The 18438-nt window shown below is 38.4% G+C and overlaps 1 protein-coding gene across 1 annotated transcript in view; it reads left to right on the forward strand.

The window, feature by feature from the left end:
• LAMA3 (laminin subunit alpha 3) overlaps nucleotides 1-18438 on the forward strand; it is a 126314-nt gene that overhangs the window by 40839 nt on the left and 67037 nt on the right. Inside the window, exons 12-23 of the mRNA XM_068932364.1 lie at nucleotides 1451-1585; nucleotides 3013-3150; nucleotides 3664-3710; nucleotides 5581-5680; nucleotides 6835-6887; nucleotides 7229-7334; nucleotides 9445-9544; nucleotides 10373-10529; nucleotides 13825-13957; nucleotides 15219-15361; nucleotides 16866-16966; nucleotides 17070-17223. Coding sequence (XP_068788465.1) covers nucleotides 1451-1585; nucleotides 3013-3150; nucleotides 3664-3710; nucleotides 5581-5680; nucleotides 6835-6887; nucleotides 7229-7334; nucleotides 9445-9544; nucleotides 10373-10529; nucleotides 13825-13957; nucleotides 15219-15361; nucleotides 16866-16966; nucleotides 17070-17223 — 1367 coding nt within the window. The remainder of the gene's footprint in view (nucleotides 1-1450; nucleotides 1586-3012; nucleotides 3151-3663; nucleotides 3711-5580; nucleotides 5681-6834; nucleotides 6888-7228; nucleotides 7335-9444; nucleotides 9545-10372; nucleotides 10530-13824; nucleotides 13958-15218; nucleotides 15362-16865; nucleotides 16967-17069; nucleotides 17224-18438) is intronic.

Below are 18438 nucleotides of genomic sequence, written 5' to 3' on the forward strand. Positions count from 1 at the left end.
TTTGCAAATCAAACCATACCGAATGTGTTCAAAATTGTAACACTGAAAACTGAAAAGAGATCTAAGAGCTTAAGAGAGCATGCAAAAACAAGCTGGAAAAGACAGAGAAGAAACAGTCGAAAAGGGATCGCTCCTGACTGCCACTGTTCACAGCTCGTTCTGTTAAAATAAGCTGCTGTTAAATTTAAATTGGTTTAAATTTAAACTAATGTGGCATGCTGCAAACTGTGGTGGAAGATGAGCAGCCTGGACTCCTACTCCTGTTTGGAATTCTGATCTTTAGAAGAGAGGTAGATCTGCAACTTTTTGGCTGCCACAGCCAAATTTGGTCTTGCCTGTTGAAATCAATAGAAGATGTATTCAATAGGAGTGACATCAATATGAAGCCTTTAAACTAATCAGTTCCATTAAAATGAAGAGAGGAGGTAATAAATGTTCAGCTGGAGGTTGATTCTAGTGCAGGTAATGTCTCTGGAAGCGTCAATGTTTGTAGCCCTCATACTAACTTCAGAGCAAGTCCCGCATATTTCTTTGAACCTTTGAAGTAAACACAGCAAGGTCAGACGTCCTTGGCTGCTGAAGAGAAAGAAACTGAAAGAGGAAACCAGGAATATGAACATGGAATGGAAGGACTAATACTTAAATAGCATCCATTTTATATTTCTGTCAGTCATCCCGAGGGACAGTGGAGCTGAGTGAAATCTTTCCACCCTTTAGCTCCTGCGGTCTCATAAAATCTGAGTGATCAGCTGCAATGCTTCAGCATCTGCCTGTGGCAGCTGGGATCTCCAGATGGGCTCCCACTGATGTACATATACAGCTTAGGCTTGTGTAACTTCCAGCATCATATCAATAACAGAGTGCATCTTATCTGTATTAGAGCCGTTATCTTAAAATAGTGATAACTGATGAAAAGCACGCATCCAGCTAATTGTTATAATCTGCCAGTGTGCCTCCTGTCTGTCACATGCTGATACCTGCACTGCACAGCTTGCTGGCTTGTAGAACCAATATAGGTGAGCAGGTTTTACCTTGTGCATCGTTTATCAAACTGCTTTACTAGTAAGCTTCTTGCTAGCCATTAGACCCAGCCTAGCTTTGTGGATACTTTTGGTCTGAGGTTAAATTGTTAAGATATTAAGTACTTCTCGCATGTGATTTTCCATTTTAAGATAAATTACTGTTCCTTACACATGTATGTTGCAAGGGATCAGACTAAATTTCTAAACTAAAATGCAGTAAGAACCTTATTATCAATGGTTGAGAAGGCAATTACATTATAAGGGTCTATTTGAGGATATTTATTTTTGCTGGTAAAACTATGGTTTTATCTGGATTCCTCATGATTGCTTTGCATTCAAAGGTGGCTTTTTGGTAACTTCTGTTTTAAATAATACTAGTTTAGAGGTGTATCTGTCAGGATAATTATCTGTTGTTTTTCCCTGTGCAGAATGTAACTGTGATGCTCTTGGCTCTGTGGCCAATACATGTGGTCCTAGAGGTCAGTGTCTGTGCCATAGTAACTATGCTGGACTTAGGTGCGATCAGTGCGCTCCAGGTTATTACAGCTATCCCAGCTGCTTGCGTGAGTAACAGCCTTTTCCTCCTTTTACTGTTTTTTCCCTCTCATTTCTGTTACACAGAAAAGAATCAGTTAATTCCCTCAAACATATTTCTGTCTAAAACTACATGTGTAACTATGACAGTTTCATTCCATTCAATACTGGCAACAATAATCCTGAAGACCCAACCAGTGGCCGGGATTCCTAGCAGGTTCACACTCTGGTAGCACACTGTGGCACATCTTCTCTGTTCCTGTTATCTGTGCTAGCTGAATTAATGAGAGCATGAGAATATTTGGCCTTGGTGTAGCTGTATCTCCCTTTTAACAAAGGAAGTCTAAAGTTGAGTGTAGGCAATGGGCCTGCACCTTTATGAGTTCTGGCTCATTCAACTTAGACGGCATAAACTTCATTTCAACTAGTTTGGGCTTCTAGTATTTGATATGCTATTGTGTAAACTTTAAAGTGCATGCATAGGTGCTCTTTACATCAACCTTAAATCCTAGTCTAGAATGGCTTTACTCTGAAAAAATTCCATCTCATCAACAATTTTTACTGCCCCAGTGGATCAACTGATCAGGCCCAGAATGTATATATATGTTTTTCATATCAATCGGAGTGAAACCTGTGGGTCCTGTGGTAAAAATCATCAAAATCAGCAAGCTAACTTAATCATCGTAAACAGGGATGTTCTTTCCTAGAAGTCAAAAGATTGTCAGTGCTAAAGAAATTTGGCTCAAAATTTGGCTATTGCTAATCACCATAGCCATAGCAAAAAGTAATTGGTTCTCGCTCTTTAGGAGACTGGCGGCTTCTTCACTAAAATAATTGTCATTAACCATTTCAAGCTTAGACTCTGTCTGAGCAAAGATTAGCCTCCTGTGTTGTCGCAGATTTGTGGCATTATTCATATTTACTCTACGCATGTAAATCATTGGAAAGCTGAGGCCTTGCACAAGAATCTGGAACAAGACGACTCTCATGATTTGTTTCAGAGCTTCTTCCTGGCCTCCTCTGCTCTCAGATGTAAAGGTGTGCTGGGCATACAATTTTACATTCTGTGTTTTGCCATTGTCTTTTGAAGTGCAAGTCTAATTATAGAATTTGCCATGTTCTTTCTGTAACAATAAAAAAATCAAGAAAAGAGAAAACCAAGTCCCAAGTCCCTTCAGTCTGCTCTTAGAAAGGAACAAAGTAGAGCAAAAGGAATTTACTAAGGTTCCTGATAATCCTACCTGTCAATATGATGCAAGTCATCTCAAACTCATAGGTCCCAAGTAGGGATATGTGTAAATGGAGGAACTTGCGAGTTGTTTATTGTAAAGAAAAATCAAGCATATTCCAAACAAATAGTTTTTGAAAGCTCTAAAGTACTAAAGGTTTGGAAAGTTAATGCTTCGTATACACAGGGTGAATCCTACCAACATTGTCAACGTTTTTTGTTATATAGCTTGTCAGTGTTCTCCTCGTGGTTCCCATCACAGCACGTGTGAGCCAACAGCAGGGCAGTGTGAATGTCAAACAGGCGTTACGGGGCGACAGTGTGACAGATGCCTTTCTGGAGCCTACAGCTTCCCCTATTGTGAAGGTAACATTTGTAACAGAAAATACTTCATTCTGATTCAGATTTCCTCCATTTTTATCAGCAGGTTCTCCAGGGCATTCTCCTGCGTATAAAGCATTATAGAAATCCACTGAAATGTGGAGAGGGACACACCAAGAGCACATATTAGATGAGCTTTTTCATTACTCTATATCTTACTTAATGAAGTACTTTTTAAGATTAAACCCCCTTTTAGCTGGTGGCATAAGAAATGTAGGTAAAAGTCTCTCAGTTCTGTAGGGCAGTGACATATTTTTGCAATTTACTACTTTGCGTAGCAAAATAAATAGTCTAAACTAGGCTAAATACACATTTGCACCATCATTGTTAAAGACCTGCTAGTTCTGAAGTTTAAAGTATTTGAATCATTCCAAGGCAACCGCATGAAAATAAATCCTTGAAACATAAAACTGCTACACTGCAGTTCTATAGTACTGTATACCAGGACTCTTTTCTAAAAAGATCTTTCAATATGTTTGTTTTTTTAATTTTGTAAAGGAGTCAGCAGTGAATGTGACCCTTCAGGCAGCTTTGGGTCTGATTTTGTAAGTATTATATCTTTGCAGCTAACAATGCATATTAAGAATTTATGTACTGTGTCTCTGCTGAATATGTTCACTTCATTGCTTAAGCACCTAGAGCCTGATCTTAGACTGTGAAAGAATTGCAGAAGCTTATTTGCAGAGTAAATATGGAGATAAATTGTGTATCCTGTTCTTTTATCGTAACAGTGCGATTACCTGTTGAAGGTGATTTTTTAAAATCTTTTATTGAAAATGTATGTTGAATGTACATACAGTTTATGTGTTCTTGGAATGCTAGAACACTAATATATATGTGCAGATGTGCACACATGAGTATGCATGTCTCAAAGACTTTCTGGTTCTGGATGGTTACGGACCATTTCAGCACCAAATTATTCATTAAAATATTATATTTTAGTAACTGTTTTTATTCTAATATTACCATTATGATTCTGTATTATTATTATTACAATTATGGTTGTTATTCATAGCATATTACCAAAAATCAGTCAGAATCAGAAATTATTCTTATGTTCTGTATAAATGCATAGGAAAGAAGATAGTCCTTCCTCATTGACACTATGAACTGAACACAACCAGAGGATAAGTCTGATAGGTGAAAGAGGTATCTATGTAGGCTAATATATACAGCTGTATGTGCCTTTAATCTCTACTCAAAATTGGCTGGTTGGGAGTCATGGAAACTGTGGTGATGCGTCTGAGCAAACCATCCCACTGCGAGGTATCCATAGTTTTTTATGGAAAAGGATAGATGGATGGAAAGGATAGAAGAAAGGAGTTGCACAGAAAAGCAGAATTCTACATTATTTGCCTCTGTTTGTTCATAAGAACAGGTATGTTTCAGAGAAATGTCTACTTTTAGCTCTCCATAACTATTTTTAAAATAATTGAATAAATGGAGAAGTCCAAGAAAGCAGGGAGAAGAGATAGAACAGATAGATGTGCCCAAGTCAATTTTACAGAAGGAAAAACAGACGTCATGCCTATTTCCAAATGCCATAAAGACCTTAGGGTGAATTAGAACACAAGATATCTAGGATTAAAAGTACAGAATAATTTTTTTCTTGGTATGATAGTGCCATTATTTTAAAAAAATTACTAGTAATTCTAACATTTTGGAATCTGAATTGGTTCTCTTTCCCACCCTCTTTTACATTCTGTCCTCTGAAGAAGAAGGAAGCAAGAAAGGAAAGAGAAAATAACAAAAGGAATGACTATTTTTAAGGAATTTTTTTTTAAACTTTCTGCAAAACAGTTAATATTTTAGAGCAGTTCTAATAAGGCTATGAAAGAGCTGGAAAGTATGTCCCCTGGGGCATTTAGGAGAGATTAGACAGGGAAAAAGAAGGCAATGTGGAACGGTCTTGTGCTGATAATATGGGACAGAAAAATAGAAAAAGTCTGAATCAACTTCATTGTCACTGATTCTGTGAAAGTCAGTAAACTGCCTGAGTTATTACAGTATTAGTTTTTTCTTAGTGCCAATGGGAGAGGATTCCTGTTCTCAGTGACTTCAGTGACTTTGGGCAGTTTAATACGTAAGAAAGAGCAGTATGTTTTTATCAAACATACGAACGGAGATTTTCTGAATACTTACTGAATTCATATAGTAAAAGTTCTCTGTTTTGTGAAGATAGGATATCAGAGAAAGGTTCTAATTTCTTTTGAATGCTATGTGGAATGACAATCTTTTGGGGAATAGAATATACAGCAGCTTGGCCTTATTTTCCTTAAAAAGCCATTACAGGAAAAAAATTGTCAGTCATGCCTCATTTTTCCAATAACATGCATTTACTAAGTGTTTTTTTTTTTGTTTTTGTTTCTAATTTTGAGTCTGAAAAGCCCCATATTGACTCATTTCTGTCATTAGGGCTATTGTCAATGTCTTCAGCATGTTGAAGGTCCTACCTGTAGTAAATGCAAACCTTTGTACTGGAACCTGGCCAAAGAAAACCCTGAGGGATGTACAGGTACAGCTTCATGACTTATTTCTTTGGTCATGAAATATGTTAAATTCTTTTGAAAATGATCTTTGTTAGCGGTGGCCATCTTGGGTGCTTAGTGACTTTAACAACTCTTGTTAATAGTGTGTTTTTCTTAGTGCTTAAATTTGACACCAAATTACTCATGAAACCAGTTATTTTTAGAAATTAGACCATCATTTCATGAGTGCTTAATAATGCTGGACTGAAGCGTACTCTGAGTTACATTGATGTGTATTGCACAGGCAGGATTTTTTTCCTTAACGCTGAAACCAGAATTTGGCTCACTGGAGAAAAATATGCTTATTCATTAATTATCTTCTCCTAGCTTGTAGAGGGGTGAAAAGCCTTCTTGTTGCCTCAAAGTCTGACAAATCTTTTGTGGTTTCGGCCTATGTAATAATGATCCCTCTGCAAATTTCAATGTTTGCTAACAGTGAGAGTGTAACTTCAGGCAGAGAAGAATCATTTTATCTTCAGAGCCCTATTTTTTCTCCCCATCTATTTCTTTTTCAGCAGGTTACACCACAACAGCTACCTAGGTGAAATGAGGAGCCTCAAAGCAGCTACCAATATCATTACATCTTGGCTCTAAATACTGCACAGTCCAAACATCTCCTCAAAGATGAATTACTGCACCTTTCACGTGATTTATCTTCTCTGCCCTCAGCCATAGAGTCAATATGGGGTTTCACAAAACCTCTTTGTCAGCAAAAGACAAAGTTCTTTCCTGCAATTCTTCCTTGATATATACTTCATACACAGAGTTGTGCTGGTCCCTAAGCAGCACTGCAAAATAGAATTGCCAGTCAGGCTGGAAGACACAGTTTTGCTTCAGTCATCTGAACGTTTCTAAGACAGACAGACAACTCTAAATCCAAACTTAAGCCTTTTTTTTGTTAAACACAAGATAGAATACACTAACACAAGTCAGTACATGGCATATACACAAAGTCCTCATTCCTTCTCCTTTTCTTTTTTCTTCACACCTTGTGCCAGTATCCCTTTGCAATTCTGACCCTTCCAGAGTAAAATCCACCTTATTGCACTGTGATTCACAGCTGCAGATGCAAGGGGTTTTTTCCACCTCCGAAGTATCCTGAGAAGATGAAATGCAGATTATCTTTCTTCTGTCTTTGCAGCATGCCAGTGTGATGTGAGTGGAACATTAAGTGGGGTTGGAGAGTGTCAGCAGGTAAAATGAAGTTAATAGAAAGACATTAAATAAATAGATTTCTGTAAAGATAAATTGTTATAACGTTTGGTAAGATAGAAATGTTAGAACTGATTACTCTTTTGTACATAAAATGACTGGTGACATTCTAAAGACATGTAAAAGTTCTGGAAATCTAGAATGTATGTACTTTCTAGTCTGTTCATTAAAGATGATGAATGTCAGATGATACATCTTGATAATATTTTTTGTTGAGATTAGAATTTTTACCCTCTTTAAAATTAGAAGGAATTCAAAATATTGAAAGAATGAAGTTCTGAAAAAGATGCAGAGACATTTTTGATCAAATCGTTTTTTCCCAGGAAAATGGACACTGTTATTGCAAACCTAGTGTTTGCGGAGATTTTTGTGACACTTGTGAAGCTGGTTATTATGCTTTGGAAAACAAGAATTATTTTGGCTGCCGAGGTAAGATGAATAAGGAACATTTCTAGTAGAACCTTTTCACTCAGCACAAAACTCTTTAGAATTCCATAGGCTGTATTTTTTTAATGTGAACGTATTACTTGTGCATAGTTTTTTGTGCTGTTGCTTGTAATTTCTTGTAACATGTGCAAGTCTCAGTTTGTGGAACTGGCTGTGTTCTGCAATGAAAATCTCTTTTGTTTTCTAGAGTTCTTATGCCCAGTTAAAGCATGACTGCTTCCAAGGGGAGAGAAACCATTGCACATGTGCATAGTACAGTAGTTCCCAGCCATTTTTATGGCTCACTCACTTCAGAAAATTGGTTCTTACCTCACTGGGCTCATTGTCTTTTCCCTCACCTTCCCCAAGTGCCTTCTTTACTACAGCGTGTCTGAGGCTTCTCTTGTGGAGCTGTTAAAGCCTGTTGTGGCATCGGACTGAAGAGCTGCTGAAGCTTGCCCAGCACAGGACCAGTGCAGGCCTAAGAAATCCCGGGCTCTGTGCCTCCCCTTCTTCATGCGCACGTGCTTGGGCTTCATTCATACAGCTTACCTCACTGATCTATTATACTGTACTTCCCTGTTGAAATCTAATACCTTCCACTTTTAGAAGCAGTCTGGGGTTTAAGTGACGTGGAAAGTGTAGTGCAGTGTGTAATACCCAGATAACCCTAGCAAAATATGTAAATATTGTTGCTAAAGAAATTCCCAAGCTAGATAATTGAAAGTTGTTTCTTTTCTCAATCCTCCACCCAAGATGTGAAACTGGGGATGTTTGATTTTCCTCCAAGTGTTAGTAACATCAGATACATGTAAGAGTGGCAGCTCCCTCTTCTGCTTAGCTGTTTTTTAAGGATTGCTGCTGCTGCTGCTGGAAAAAAAAAAAAAAAAAAAAAAAGCCTTAAAATGTTGCCACAGATAACTAGCTTGATTTTCTGCAGATATATTTGCTTATTGCTTTAGGCTCTAACTCAAAGCGTTTTGAAGTAGAACCAGGTGTAGCTGTGATACGGAGAAAGTGGTCATTCTTCTGAAGAAGGTATTTTGAGGAACATAGGGCTACGTCAATTGTTCCCTTCCCTTCTTGCTCCCCTCCAGAATCTGAATTTGTTAAAAACATTGAAAGCACTTTCATTGACTTCACTGTGCTTTGCACTTGTCCAGTGATGATATGAGAGATTTATCTGTAAAACACTGAAGTACTTTTAGCAATCATTTTATGTTTGCACAGTTAAAAATAATGGCTAGCTTATCAAACATAGCTTTCATGCCTAATTTTCAAACCAAGGATCTAATGAAAGGGGTCTGGTTTCACAAAAGTGCTAAGTACTTCAACTCTCTGTGATTTCAGTGAGATTACAGGTGCTCCACATATCTTAAGCAGGACACTTTTACCTGCTGATGTAAATATGTGCTTAAGAACTTTCAGCCTTTCAACTTAGTTTTGAAATTTTTAACCCAGGCATACTTCTTCCTTAGTAAGACACATTATACCTCATAATTAGACGCGTTCCTTATTTTGTACCAAAAGTCCTATCTTCTGTAACAAATCTTTCAATATTCTTGTCCAATATTGGTTAAAAAATATGCATATGCTGTTACATAAATGCATATATTTTTGTTGTGTGTAATTGCTGTAAGGTAAATTAAATATTGTGGTACCAGACTTTCAAAAATTAATGTCTTACACTCATTTTCTGAATGATTTTTTTTTCCTTGTTTGAAAAATAAGTTACTACTTTTCTATTGCTGTAGAAATTCTGTCTTGTTGAGTAAAACATTTCAAGGCTGTCCTTCAGAACTTAATCTGAGATATAGTAAATGTGGCACGGTTTATTACTTGTTTATTACAGATTTAAAAAATCTGGCTTTTGTCACATTAAAAGGAAAAAAATAAGGAAAGCAGACACAAACATGAGAATCCAGAAATAATTGCAGTTTATGCACATGTGTTAATGTGTATTTGAAAAACTCGAAGGGAAGCCTAAAGGGCTCCGGAAGGAGGAAATGAGTTGATAACGTTGCTTAATTAGAGGAAGCGAGGTGTGGTTTTTTTTGATAACACTCATCACGTTTTCTGATGGGGTATTTGGCTTCTGTTCTTCGCCTGACAGGCTGTCAATGTGATGTTGGAGGATCCATCAGTTCTGTGTGTGCTGAACCCTCGGGTGCCTGCCAGTGCAGAGAACACATTGTGGGAACGGCCTGTCAGGAGTGAGTCTAGCTGTAGCGAATAGCTCATGCTTCAAAACATTGTTTTAAAAATGCCCAGGAGTTCCTTGTTATCTTGTCACATGAGATTCTGGATTTGTTGATAAATAAGCCAGTAAATTGTGATATTATCTACAGTTTTTTTGTGTGTGAGAATTTTCTTTTGTTATTTTAATATTGTACGTATAGATTTTTAACTTATTTTCTTAAATAGCCAGAAACTATTTTGCAACAGCATTGCATATATGTGTATATATCTATATCCATCAAGAGTTATATAAGAAAGGTACAGCTTTTTATGTGAAAAGAGAATGTAACTGGAATGGGAATTCTTATTACCCATCTTAGCTGCTGTCAGGAATTTGTAAACCAATGCTGTGAGGATTTCTTTGTGGTCCATAGACCACTTCCCTTCTGTTGCTTCTTTCTCTTTGAGGTAGACCAAATAGTGATTGGTAATGCTTTCAAATTACAATGGTGGATGGAAGCTTCTTGCTAATCTGCATAATGACACAGACCGAAAAGATGAATGCAGAGGTGATATTCGGGTAACAAACTGTGTAGAAAGGTCATGCATTCATCAGGCTTCTTTAGCTTACCTGCTGGTGAAATGAGAACTCATATCGGAATGAATTTGAGCTAGCTATTGAGTGACGTGATTTATGCAGGTTGTGTAAAATGTTCTTCTAAAATTAGTATCAGATGTTCGGTCAGTAGTTATGCTTGTATTTTATACTGGCAAAAAAACTCAAGCTGACAGTGAGAGCAAAAAATTAAAAGATTCAGAGAAAAAGAATAGTCCTTGAATGTTATTCTTTTGCTCTTTGAAAGGCCTGAAAAAAACTTCTTTTTCCCTGATCTGCACCACATTAAGTTTGAGATTGAAGATGGTACTACTGTCAAAGGAAGAGGAATTCGGTTTGGTTATGATCCTAAGGAATTTCCTGGCTTCAGTTGGAGAGGATATGCCCGGATGTCCTCTATACAAGTAAGCTGGTAATTGTATCTGGGCTTTTGGGTTAAAAACACAGTCTTTGGGATGTGTGCCTCCATAGTACTGCTGTGTGTGTGCAAGGTCACGGAGGAACCAAAATAAATGACGGGATCTCACTAATCTCAACACTTTGGCACTGTATCGCTGCTTGGATTAGTGGGTGCTAGTATTACTGTGAGTTGTTAGTTGCTACTACAAATATATATTCTTCAGAGACCTTCTTAGAGTTTTTTTGCGCATGAGAAATGTGCGTTTTGCCATAGGATTAAACAAAAGAATAGCTTTAAAGCGTGTAATACTAAATGTAGAAATTCTTGTCATGCCAAGGACAGCAGAAACACTAGAAGGTTATTGTTTGGCTAAATGATTTGGATTACGGAATTCTGTAGTAGTCTGTGTCTGTTTGATTCTCAGGCATCATCACAACACTGTTTTGGAAGCCTTCTTATGCTTGCAGCTCATATTGGGCAAGGGAGAGCAAGGCACCAGCTTTATTAGGAGTGACACCTTTACTTTGCAGCAAATAGGCCAACGTATAATTCAGTAAAATAGGATGTGAGCAGGACTGTATTGGCAACATCTACTTTTATTTCATGACAGTCTACAAATAAAGTAAACAACAGCAGAAAGAATAAATAAATTAAATACAATAAAGGAAGAAAGTCAACATAATTTAATCATGTGAGAAGGGATCTGTCTGACTTTCGACTGAATTACTGAGCAGAGGAACCAGGATTTTAAAACGGCAAATCTGAGCAATAAATGGTATTTGCTCACCCTTCTTAAAAGTAGTTCCCTGTTATTAGTTTGATGCTGGTTAGATTTTCTAGTCATGGGGTATTGTTGTGTCCAGCCTTTGTAAACTACAAGCTGAGCCATAAGCGCGTAACCATTCTGTAAGCATAGTCATTTCCTTTCTGTTCTTCATTTTTCACTCTTTCTTCTTTGCTCTTTTCTGTCTTTTTTATCCCAGAGCTTGTTTGTTGGCTCTTCAGAGTTACTCTACATTCACAAAAGAAGGCAACGCTTAACAACTGTGATTTCCTAACTTCCGCTTCCTAACTCTGCTGCTTTTTGAATTTCATAGCCAGTTGGCAGCAGTCGTGAAAGGGCTTAATCTCCAGTTATGCAGATCTTTAAAAGTATGCATTCCTTTGCTCACCTGAATACAGCTTTTCACTCATATAAGTCATTGCCAGCCCCTCTACAGTTAGATCCTTGCATAGCTGAGATAGTTTCACATTCTTCGTTTCAAGGAATGCTCATAATTTTGACATAGCTTTTCTGTGTTTTGCAGGACCCTGACATATTCCTCCTGACATTTCTCTTGTGAAAGACAAATAGTGTTGCAGTATCTACCACACAGAAGGCTTTTTGAAAAGAAACTATTTCAATACAATTACAATTTTTTGCGGTGCAATAAATAGCCTGGGTGTGACCTCAGTCGAAGTCGCAGGTGCACTATCATGCTGCCAAAATTATAGAAGCCTACAGCAGGGTTCAGATTTTAAAGCCTTGGCCAAAGCTGCCTAAGTGTACGGCAGAGCTCGGAGAACAAATTCCTCCCACTTCCTGCCTTTGTTTGAAGCCAAGGACTAACATTTCTTCCTCCCTCACTCCTCACATGTGTCTTCTTTTTCCCCCTTCAGCTGTGTCTTCTGGACTTCCCCACACATGCTTCAAAACCATTTTGTTAAGCCTTCTGAAGCATGTTTTAAAATTTCTTTTATCTTTTCTTTGTTGTTCTTATCTATTTTTCAAGTGTCCTCCAGTGCCTAATTTATCTTTATTCCCTTCAGCACTCCTTCCTCTCCATTTAAAACAATTGTAAAATCTTCCCCCACTTGTCCATATGTTCTGTTCTGTTCCACTGCCCTTCCGTGATCCCCTAGATTTTACTGTCTAGTCTTTGTAGATCTCTCAGCCCTGTCATCTGTCCTAAGTCAATCTTTGCTTTCTGCTTTGCTTTTCTAGTAAGAAAGTAGAGGTCTCTACAGTGAGGATCAGTTTAAGAATACACATTCAAAGTAGCATGTGAGAGCTGTCAATTTGGCATTTGTATTAGCTTGTAGATATGAGAGAAGATAAGGCTTTGTGCTCAGTTCTCAAAGGTGTGGAATTTAGAGAACCTGTGTGCTTTGGGGAAGCAGAGTTGACCACAGTGGTGAGGAGCTTATGGTATCAGAAGCATCTTGGAATGGGACAGAGAGGGGATTATGATGGGTGAACTTTGAGGAAGGGAGCTTTATAATTTAGAATGGGAAGAAGGAAGCCAAACCCTTGAGGTTGCACCAAGCCTATTTTTTCCTAACCCACCTACAACCTTTGAAGATGTCTCTGCCAATTCTGAATAAGTTTCTGTCCTTGATGCTACTGCTTGGCAAACTCTGAGTAATGGGCTAGGTGAATTCTGTCTTCTGCAGACAGCACTGCCAGTCAATGGCTGAGGAGGTTCAAGAGATGTCAGTTCAACCACAGAGCAAAGACAGAGCCAGAATATCACAGCTAACAAACTAAGGGATCTGGTGGAGGAGCAGAAGAAACTGCACTGACTATCTGAGGCATCTGCATGCTGTGAGATGTGTTTGTAGCCTTAGAGTAGGACCAATGATTCTGGCCTATTGCTCAGGAATCCAGGGGAATGGATGGCCCTTGATACCATACGTCTCCTCTAAGGCACAGGAGGGGAGAGTAGCAGTAAAATGTTGTCCATGTTTCAAGGTGCAATATCAACATGCATGTTAGTTCAGCCATTCCATGTTTCTATGGATGAACATTTCTCAACAAGGTGTTTTATTTCACAGGAGGGTTTTGTTCTATATTCTTTTGTAAGCTGCCCAAGTCTTTCTTTTCTGTTATGGAGTTTGTCTTTGCCAAATGGTTTTTCTTTCTCTGGGTGCTAGTAACAAATAATATACTTTCCTTTCCTCCTTTTTCCCTTTCTTTTTATTTTTGCCAGCCAGAGGTGGTTGTACCTGTCCCTGTGGCTTCCCCTAAGCTCTTCCACCTAGTCCTCCGCTATGTCAGCCTTGGTTCAAAAAGCTCTAAAGGGAAGATCTCAATTGCTGAGGGAAAACATTTTGGCACTAATTATACTTGTAAGTGAATTAATTTTCTCACTAGGCTTACCTGTCTTCATCTGTCATACACCGGTATTGCCATTCCACTATATACTTGTCTGCATGTGTATTTTTCTTGTAGGAATTTAGTATGGAGCTTGCATGGCTTCCAGCTGTTTCTCTATTCAGCAGTTTACGGCTTTTTTTGTTTATTAACTTCCCTTTTACAGAACGAAGTGAGGATAACTTTGAATGTGGAAAAATCAAACCTCTACTTATTTCGCATTATCCTGAGATATATTAACTCCGGAGATGCAACATTATCTGGCCGCATATCTGCTTGTCAATCTTGGCCTGAAACAGGTAGGTACAACTTAACAGCACAAAAGAACAGAAAACTGTTAGATCAGAGAAGCCTTCCCGAGCTGCAGCTGAGTCAAACATGTAATGTTGCTTAAAATGCATTTTTTTAACGGTGTCAGTGGTTTTGTGCTTTTCCTGATATATGTTGTTGTAACTGATGTGGCTGTGTTTGCATGAAGGCTCTGCTTACAGTATTAATCACTGTTTTTCAGATGTTTGCCAAATTCAGTACTTTCAGTTCTGCATTTGGAGGCTCAGAACTGTAGGTTTTATGAAGCTTTTAATGAGGGAATAACAGTGCTTATCTTTGTTTAGTTGCCCTTAATATTTCAGTTTAAAGGTGACTGCTGTCTCCATTCCATGAATCATATTCGTTTAATGATGAACCCAAGCCGTTAAGTTAGCTCTCAGCAAAATGTCGTGTCACTGATTGAGGTTTTGACAAAAGATAAGTACTCCAGAACCTTTGAATGACAGAGAAATATCAAATCTGTGTTCAGAATTATCTCTTATTATGCCTAACTTCAGCATATTCTGTGGGAGTGAATGCAGTTTAGTCATAGATCCTTTCAGTAATTTGGAAGAGGCAAAACTTAGCTTTGACTGATAGCTCCCAGCAGAGTGGCAGCGGTTGGCAGTTTGGTCTGGGTTATATTGCCTGGGAGATAGGGAGGCAGATGGAAGCACAAGCTCCTGTCTGGAGTTCAAAGAAGAAGGCTCTAATATTCATAACAGTTGTTCCTCATGTCTCTTCTTTCAAAAGTATTCTGCAATTACAAGTTCTGTTGTATGTTATCTTTGCCTAGAAGTCAGCTTCAGTTACTGTTTGTAACCAAACATTTTAGGTGCTTTTGAGAACCTCTTGTATCTGAAATATCTGCTGGCAGTCACATGAGAACAGGCCTGCATCAGCTGAGCATGTGTCACGCGTCAGTGCAGAGGCAGATAGAATGGAAAATAATGGAAGTGGGAAGTGAAGTGAGCATTTCAGAAGTTTGCCCAACTGGCCGTGGCAGGAGAAGAACTCTGCTTTTCAGAACCAATTTGCTCAAGACTAAAAAGAAAAAAGAGGACAATAATGCATAGCTCCGTAGCTTACTGTGTGTTGTGGGAAGCCCTATTAATGCATACTGAAAGAGGAGCACTGATCAGTTCCTGTTAGACCAAGTTTAACGGATGAAATCATCAGTCCTGAGCACTAAATTAGTAGAGACATTTCACACAGTCCCTTATTTTTTTGCTTTTATTTTTTTGCTGACAGGGTCTGCTCAGAGCAAAGAATTTGTCTTCCCACCCAGCAAGGAGCCAGCTTTTGTCACAATCCCAGGAAAAAGCTTCACAGAACCTTTCTCACTGGTTCCAGGCACATGGATTGTCAGTATAATGGCAGAGGAAGTCCTCTTGGTGAGAAAACAATTGAGGAGAACAAGTGCTTGAAGCCTGTATGATAGTATTGCTCTGGAGTTATTTGCCAGGAAAACTCTGCAAGGGATTGAAATACAGCATTAATGAAAAAAGTATGGCAGCAGAATATCGTTAAGAAAACTTACAGTTCTGCCTCTCATGTCTTTTTTTTTCCTTCTGAATTTCACCTGCTCTAAGTTTTTAGTGTACTTAGAGAGCTTCAGTCTACCTGGAATCTCTACCTTCGGAGGATAAAATAATGTTAATATGAAGCGCAATTGGTTGAGCACAAAAGCTCACAGGAATTCATAATTCTCACATATCTAAAGCTTGGCTTAGATGCAGATGATCAAGCAGCTAAGATTTCTTGGCAAAGATTCTTCAGAAGAATATTACAAGATGGGCTGCATAATTAGCAGGTCATTTTCTAAATGCTGCTGTCCTCCCTTCGTTACCTACCCTTCACTCATTGAAAAATGGAAAAATTATCTATGGTAGCAGTTCTGAGAAGTTATGATAAAAAGATAAAATGTTTCAGGTGATCATTTACGCAAAACCTTAAACATGTGTGATCACAAAGGTACCACACAGAAATTCATTTGTATATTATTTAGGGTTGATGAGTAGCCAATGCCTTTTGTCATCAAGCCTGGGGCTTTGCTAAGTTTGTGGGATACCCAGTCAAACGTTACTAGACAGCTTGCAGACATACTCCGTGCTGAAATTGACAGTGGTTATTCTGCCGGGTTTTTTTACTAACACTTTTTAAAAAGCATTTATTAATGATCTTAACTCAGCATGTTTGCTTCTCACGATAAAAGTTTTTATAAATAAGCTCTAATATGTTGATTTAAGTGGGAAAGGTAGAGTAAAAGCATACTGTCTTCTGAAGCATCTTCTGGAATGTTTTTATGGAGGCAGCTGAGATACGCACATCCCCCTTGCAGAGGCACACACCGCTGAGTTATATGCATGAGTGAAAACTGTGCAGAGCCAGCTGTATGTACTAAACCATTTAGGCAGCTAAAGCTCATGCCAAATGGCTCACTCTCCCCCTCTGGTGACTGGACGACTTAGAGGCTTATAAATCCGCAAGGCACGGCCTGGCAGTAGGAGATCTGGGTCTCTTAGCTTAAAGCTTAAGCAACAGGAGCCTTTGCTGTTAGAGTCAGAGGCCCTGGCCTTGATTACTTCCTGCCAGGCACAAATATGGTGGGGAGGCTCCTGTATGTGCACTGTTTGGTACAGCACATGGTGGGAGAGCTGCTGAAGAGAATCCCCGCTCACAGTGCGGCTGCATTCATCCCCTCTCTATGAAGATACAAGCAGAATTACTGAGCCATGTTAAGGTGTTATTGCTTCATGTAACAACAAGAAATGCACATGTGTCTTGCAGATATTCTCTGAAAAATCATTACTGTGGTTGGTTTTGATCATTGCTACATTGTGAAAGTCTGATGAAGTTCCTTTTGTAATTTTCTGCATGGTCTTGCATTGTTCTTAGGATTATATGGTGCTGTTACCTAGTGATTATTATGAAGCATCCATCTTGCAGTTACAAGTTACTGAACCTTGCACCTATTCAGGACGTGCTTCGACAGAGAAGTTAGTATATGTGCTACAGAATAAACCATTGGCTTGGATTATTTTATTATTACACTGCTGTAAATGTAACAGTAATAATCCTGTGTTTTGTTTTTTGTTTAAGCTGCTTGCTTTATCAGCATTTGCCATTGAGCAGATTCTCCTGTGTCCTTGGTTCAGAAGCAGCATATTTCACAAATGGGGGAGAATACAGAAAAATACCTGTTCGACAGCCAACTCCTGATCATCCAGTGATGTCCCATATCAGCGGAAGAGAGGTCAGATTCTTGCATGGTTTCTAACAGTGCCATCTGCACTGTTAGTTATAAACCTAATGGCCTAGAAAGGCTGCAGATCCGTAGCTCTGGATTTGCAAATCTTTAACTCATCCCTAAAACAGACTCTGAGCCAAGTTCCACGTTTTATACAGTTCTGTATAGACAGATCAATGTAGACAGATCTATAGCTGTAGGAAGAGCGAACATTTCACTCTGACAAAAATATTTTGCAGCAGAAGTGGCATAATGACAATAATAGTGTAAACACGTCACTCTGAACTCATCATTTTTTGGTTTCTTAAATAGCTATACTTACGTAAAATATTTGCTTTACTGAAAAAAGCAAGCAGAAGCAGTTTTGCCACTACTGTAGGTCCACTGAAAGAGAAACGTGTTATCAAATGAAAAATCAGAAGAGTGAAGAGTGATTGGTAAAAATAAAGTATTTAATCAAGTACATGATAATTACATGTAAAATGACTGTGTCCTCTACTACTGTGCTCTGATAGTTACTTTTAAAAACACCAGCTGCAACAAGAATGCTTGCATGCCAGAGGCCCTGATGCTTCATCACTGATGCATGTGCAAAACCTTACGGGTATGAGTATTTGCAGTGAAGCCCAGGTGGCTGTTGACAGTTAGTTTGCATATTTAAGTGTACATAGCCTAAGGGAATACTGAGAAAAAGTTTAAAGTTCGAAAGAATTATATAGCAATTTGTAGCAAAAACTTCTGTAACTACGGCACTTTTTGTGCAACCAGTTCGAAGTATTTTGCATCAAATACAATTTTAACCAATTTGTACGGGTGAACTCAAAGAAAACTTGATGCTTCAGAAACTGGCATTGGCTATTTCCTGAGGAAGATACTTTCACTCTTTTTAAGGAATCAACATACAGCACAGCTCTAGTGGGAATTGTGTTCCTGGAAGTATTTTTTTCAGTGGAGAAATAGCATCAATTTGTTTTGTTATTAAAGATGGCTTAGAGATGGACATGATAATTCCCTATACCAACAAAATTTTAGTATTTATCACTGAAATTTCCTTGCTGGTAGCCCCTACTGGGAAGAGTAGAAATAGTAACATATAATAATTTCCTAGATTTATCTTACCACCTTCCTAGAGCTGTTTTATGTCAGCTGTTTCTTGAATTTGCTGCCTCTAGTTACCGGACAAGGTGATAGTTGTAAGTGTTGCTTCTGTTCTGCAAAGCT

The sequence above is a fragment of the Struthio camelus genome, chromosome 2 (genome assembly GCF_040807025.1).
Source record: "Struthio camelus isolate bStrCam1 chromosome 2, bStrCam1.hap1, whole genome shotgun sequence".
Taxonomy (NCBI): domain Eukaryota; kingdom Metazoa; phylum Chordata; class Aves; order Struthioniformes; family Struthionidae; genus Struthio; species Struthio camelus.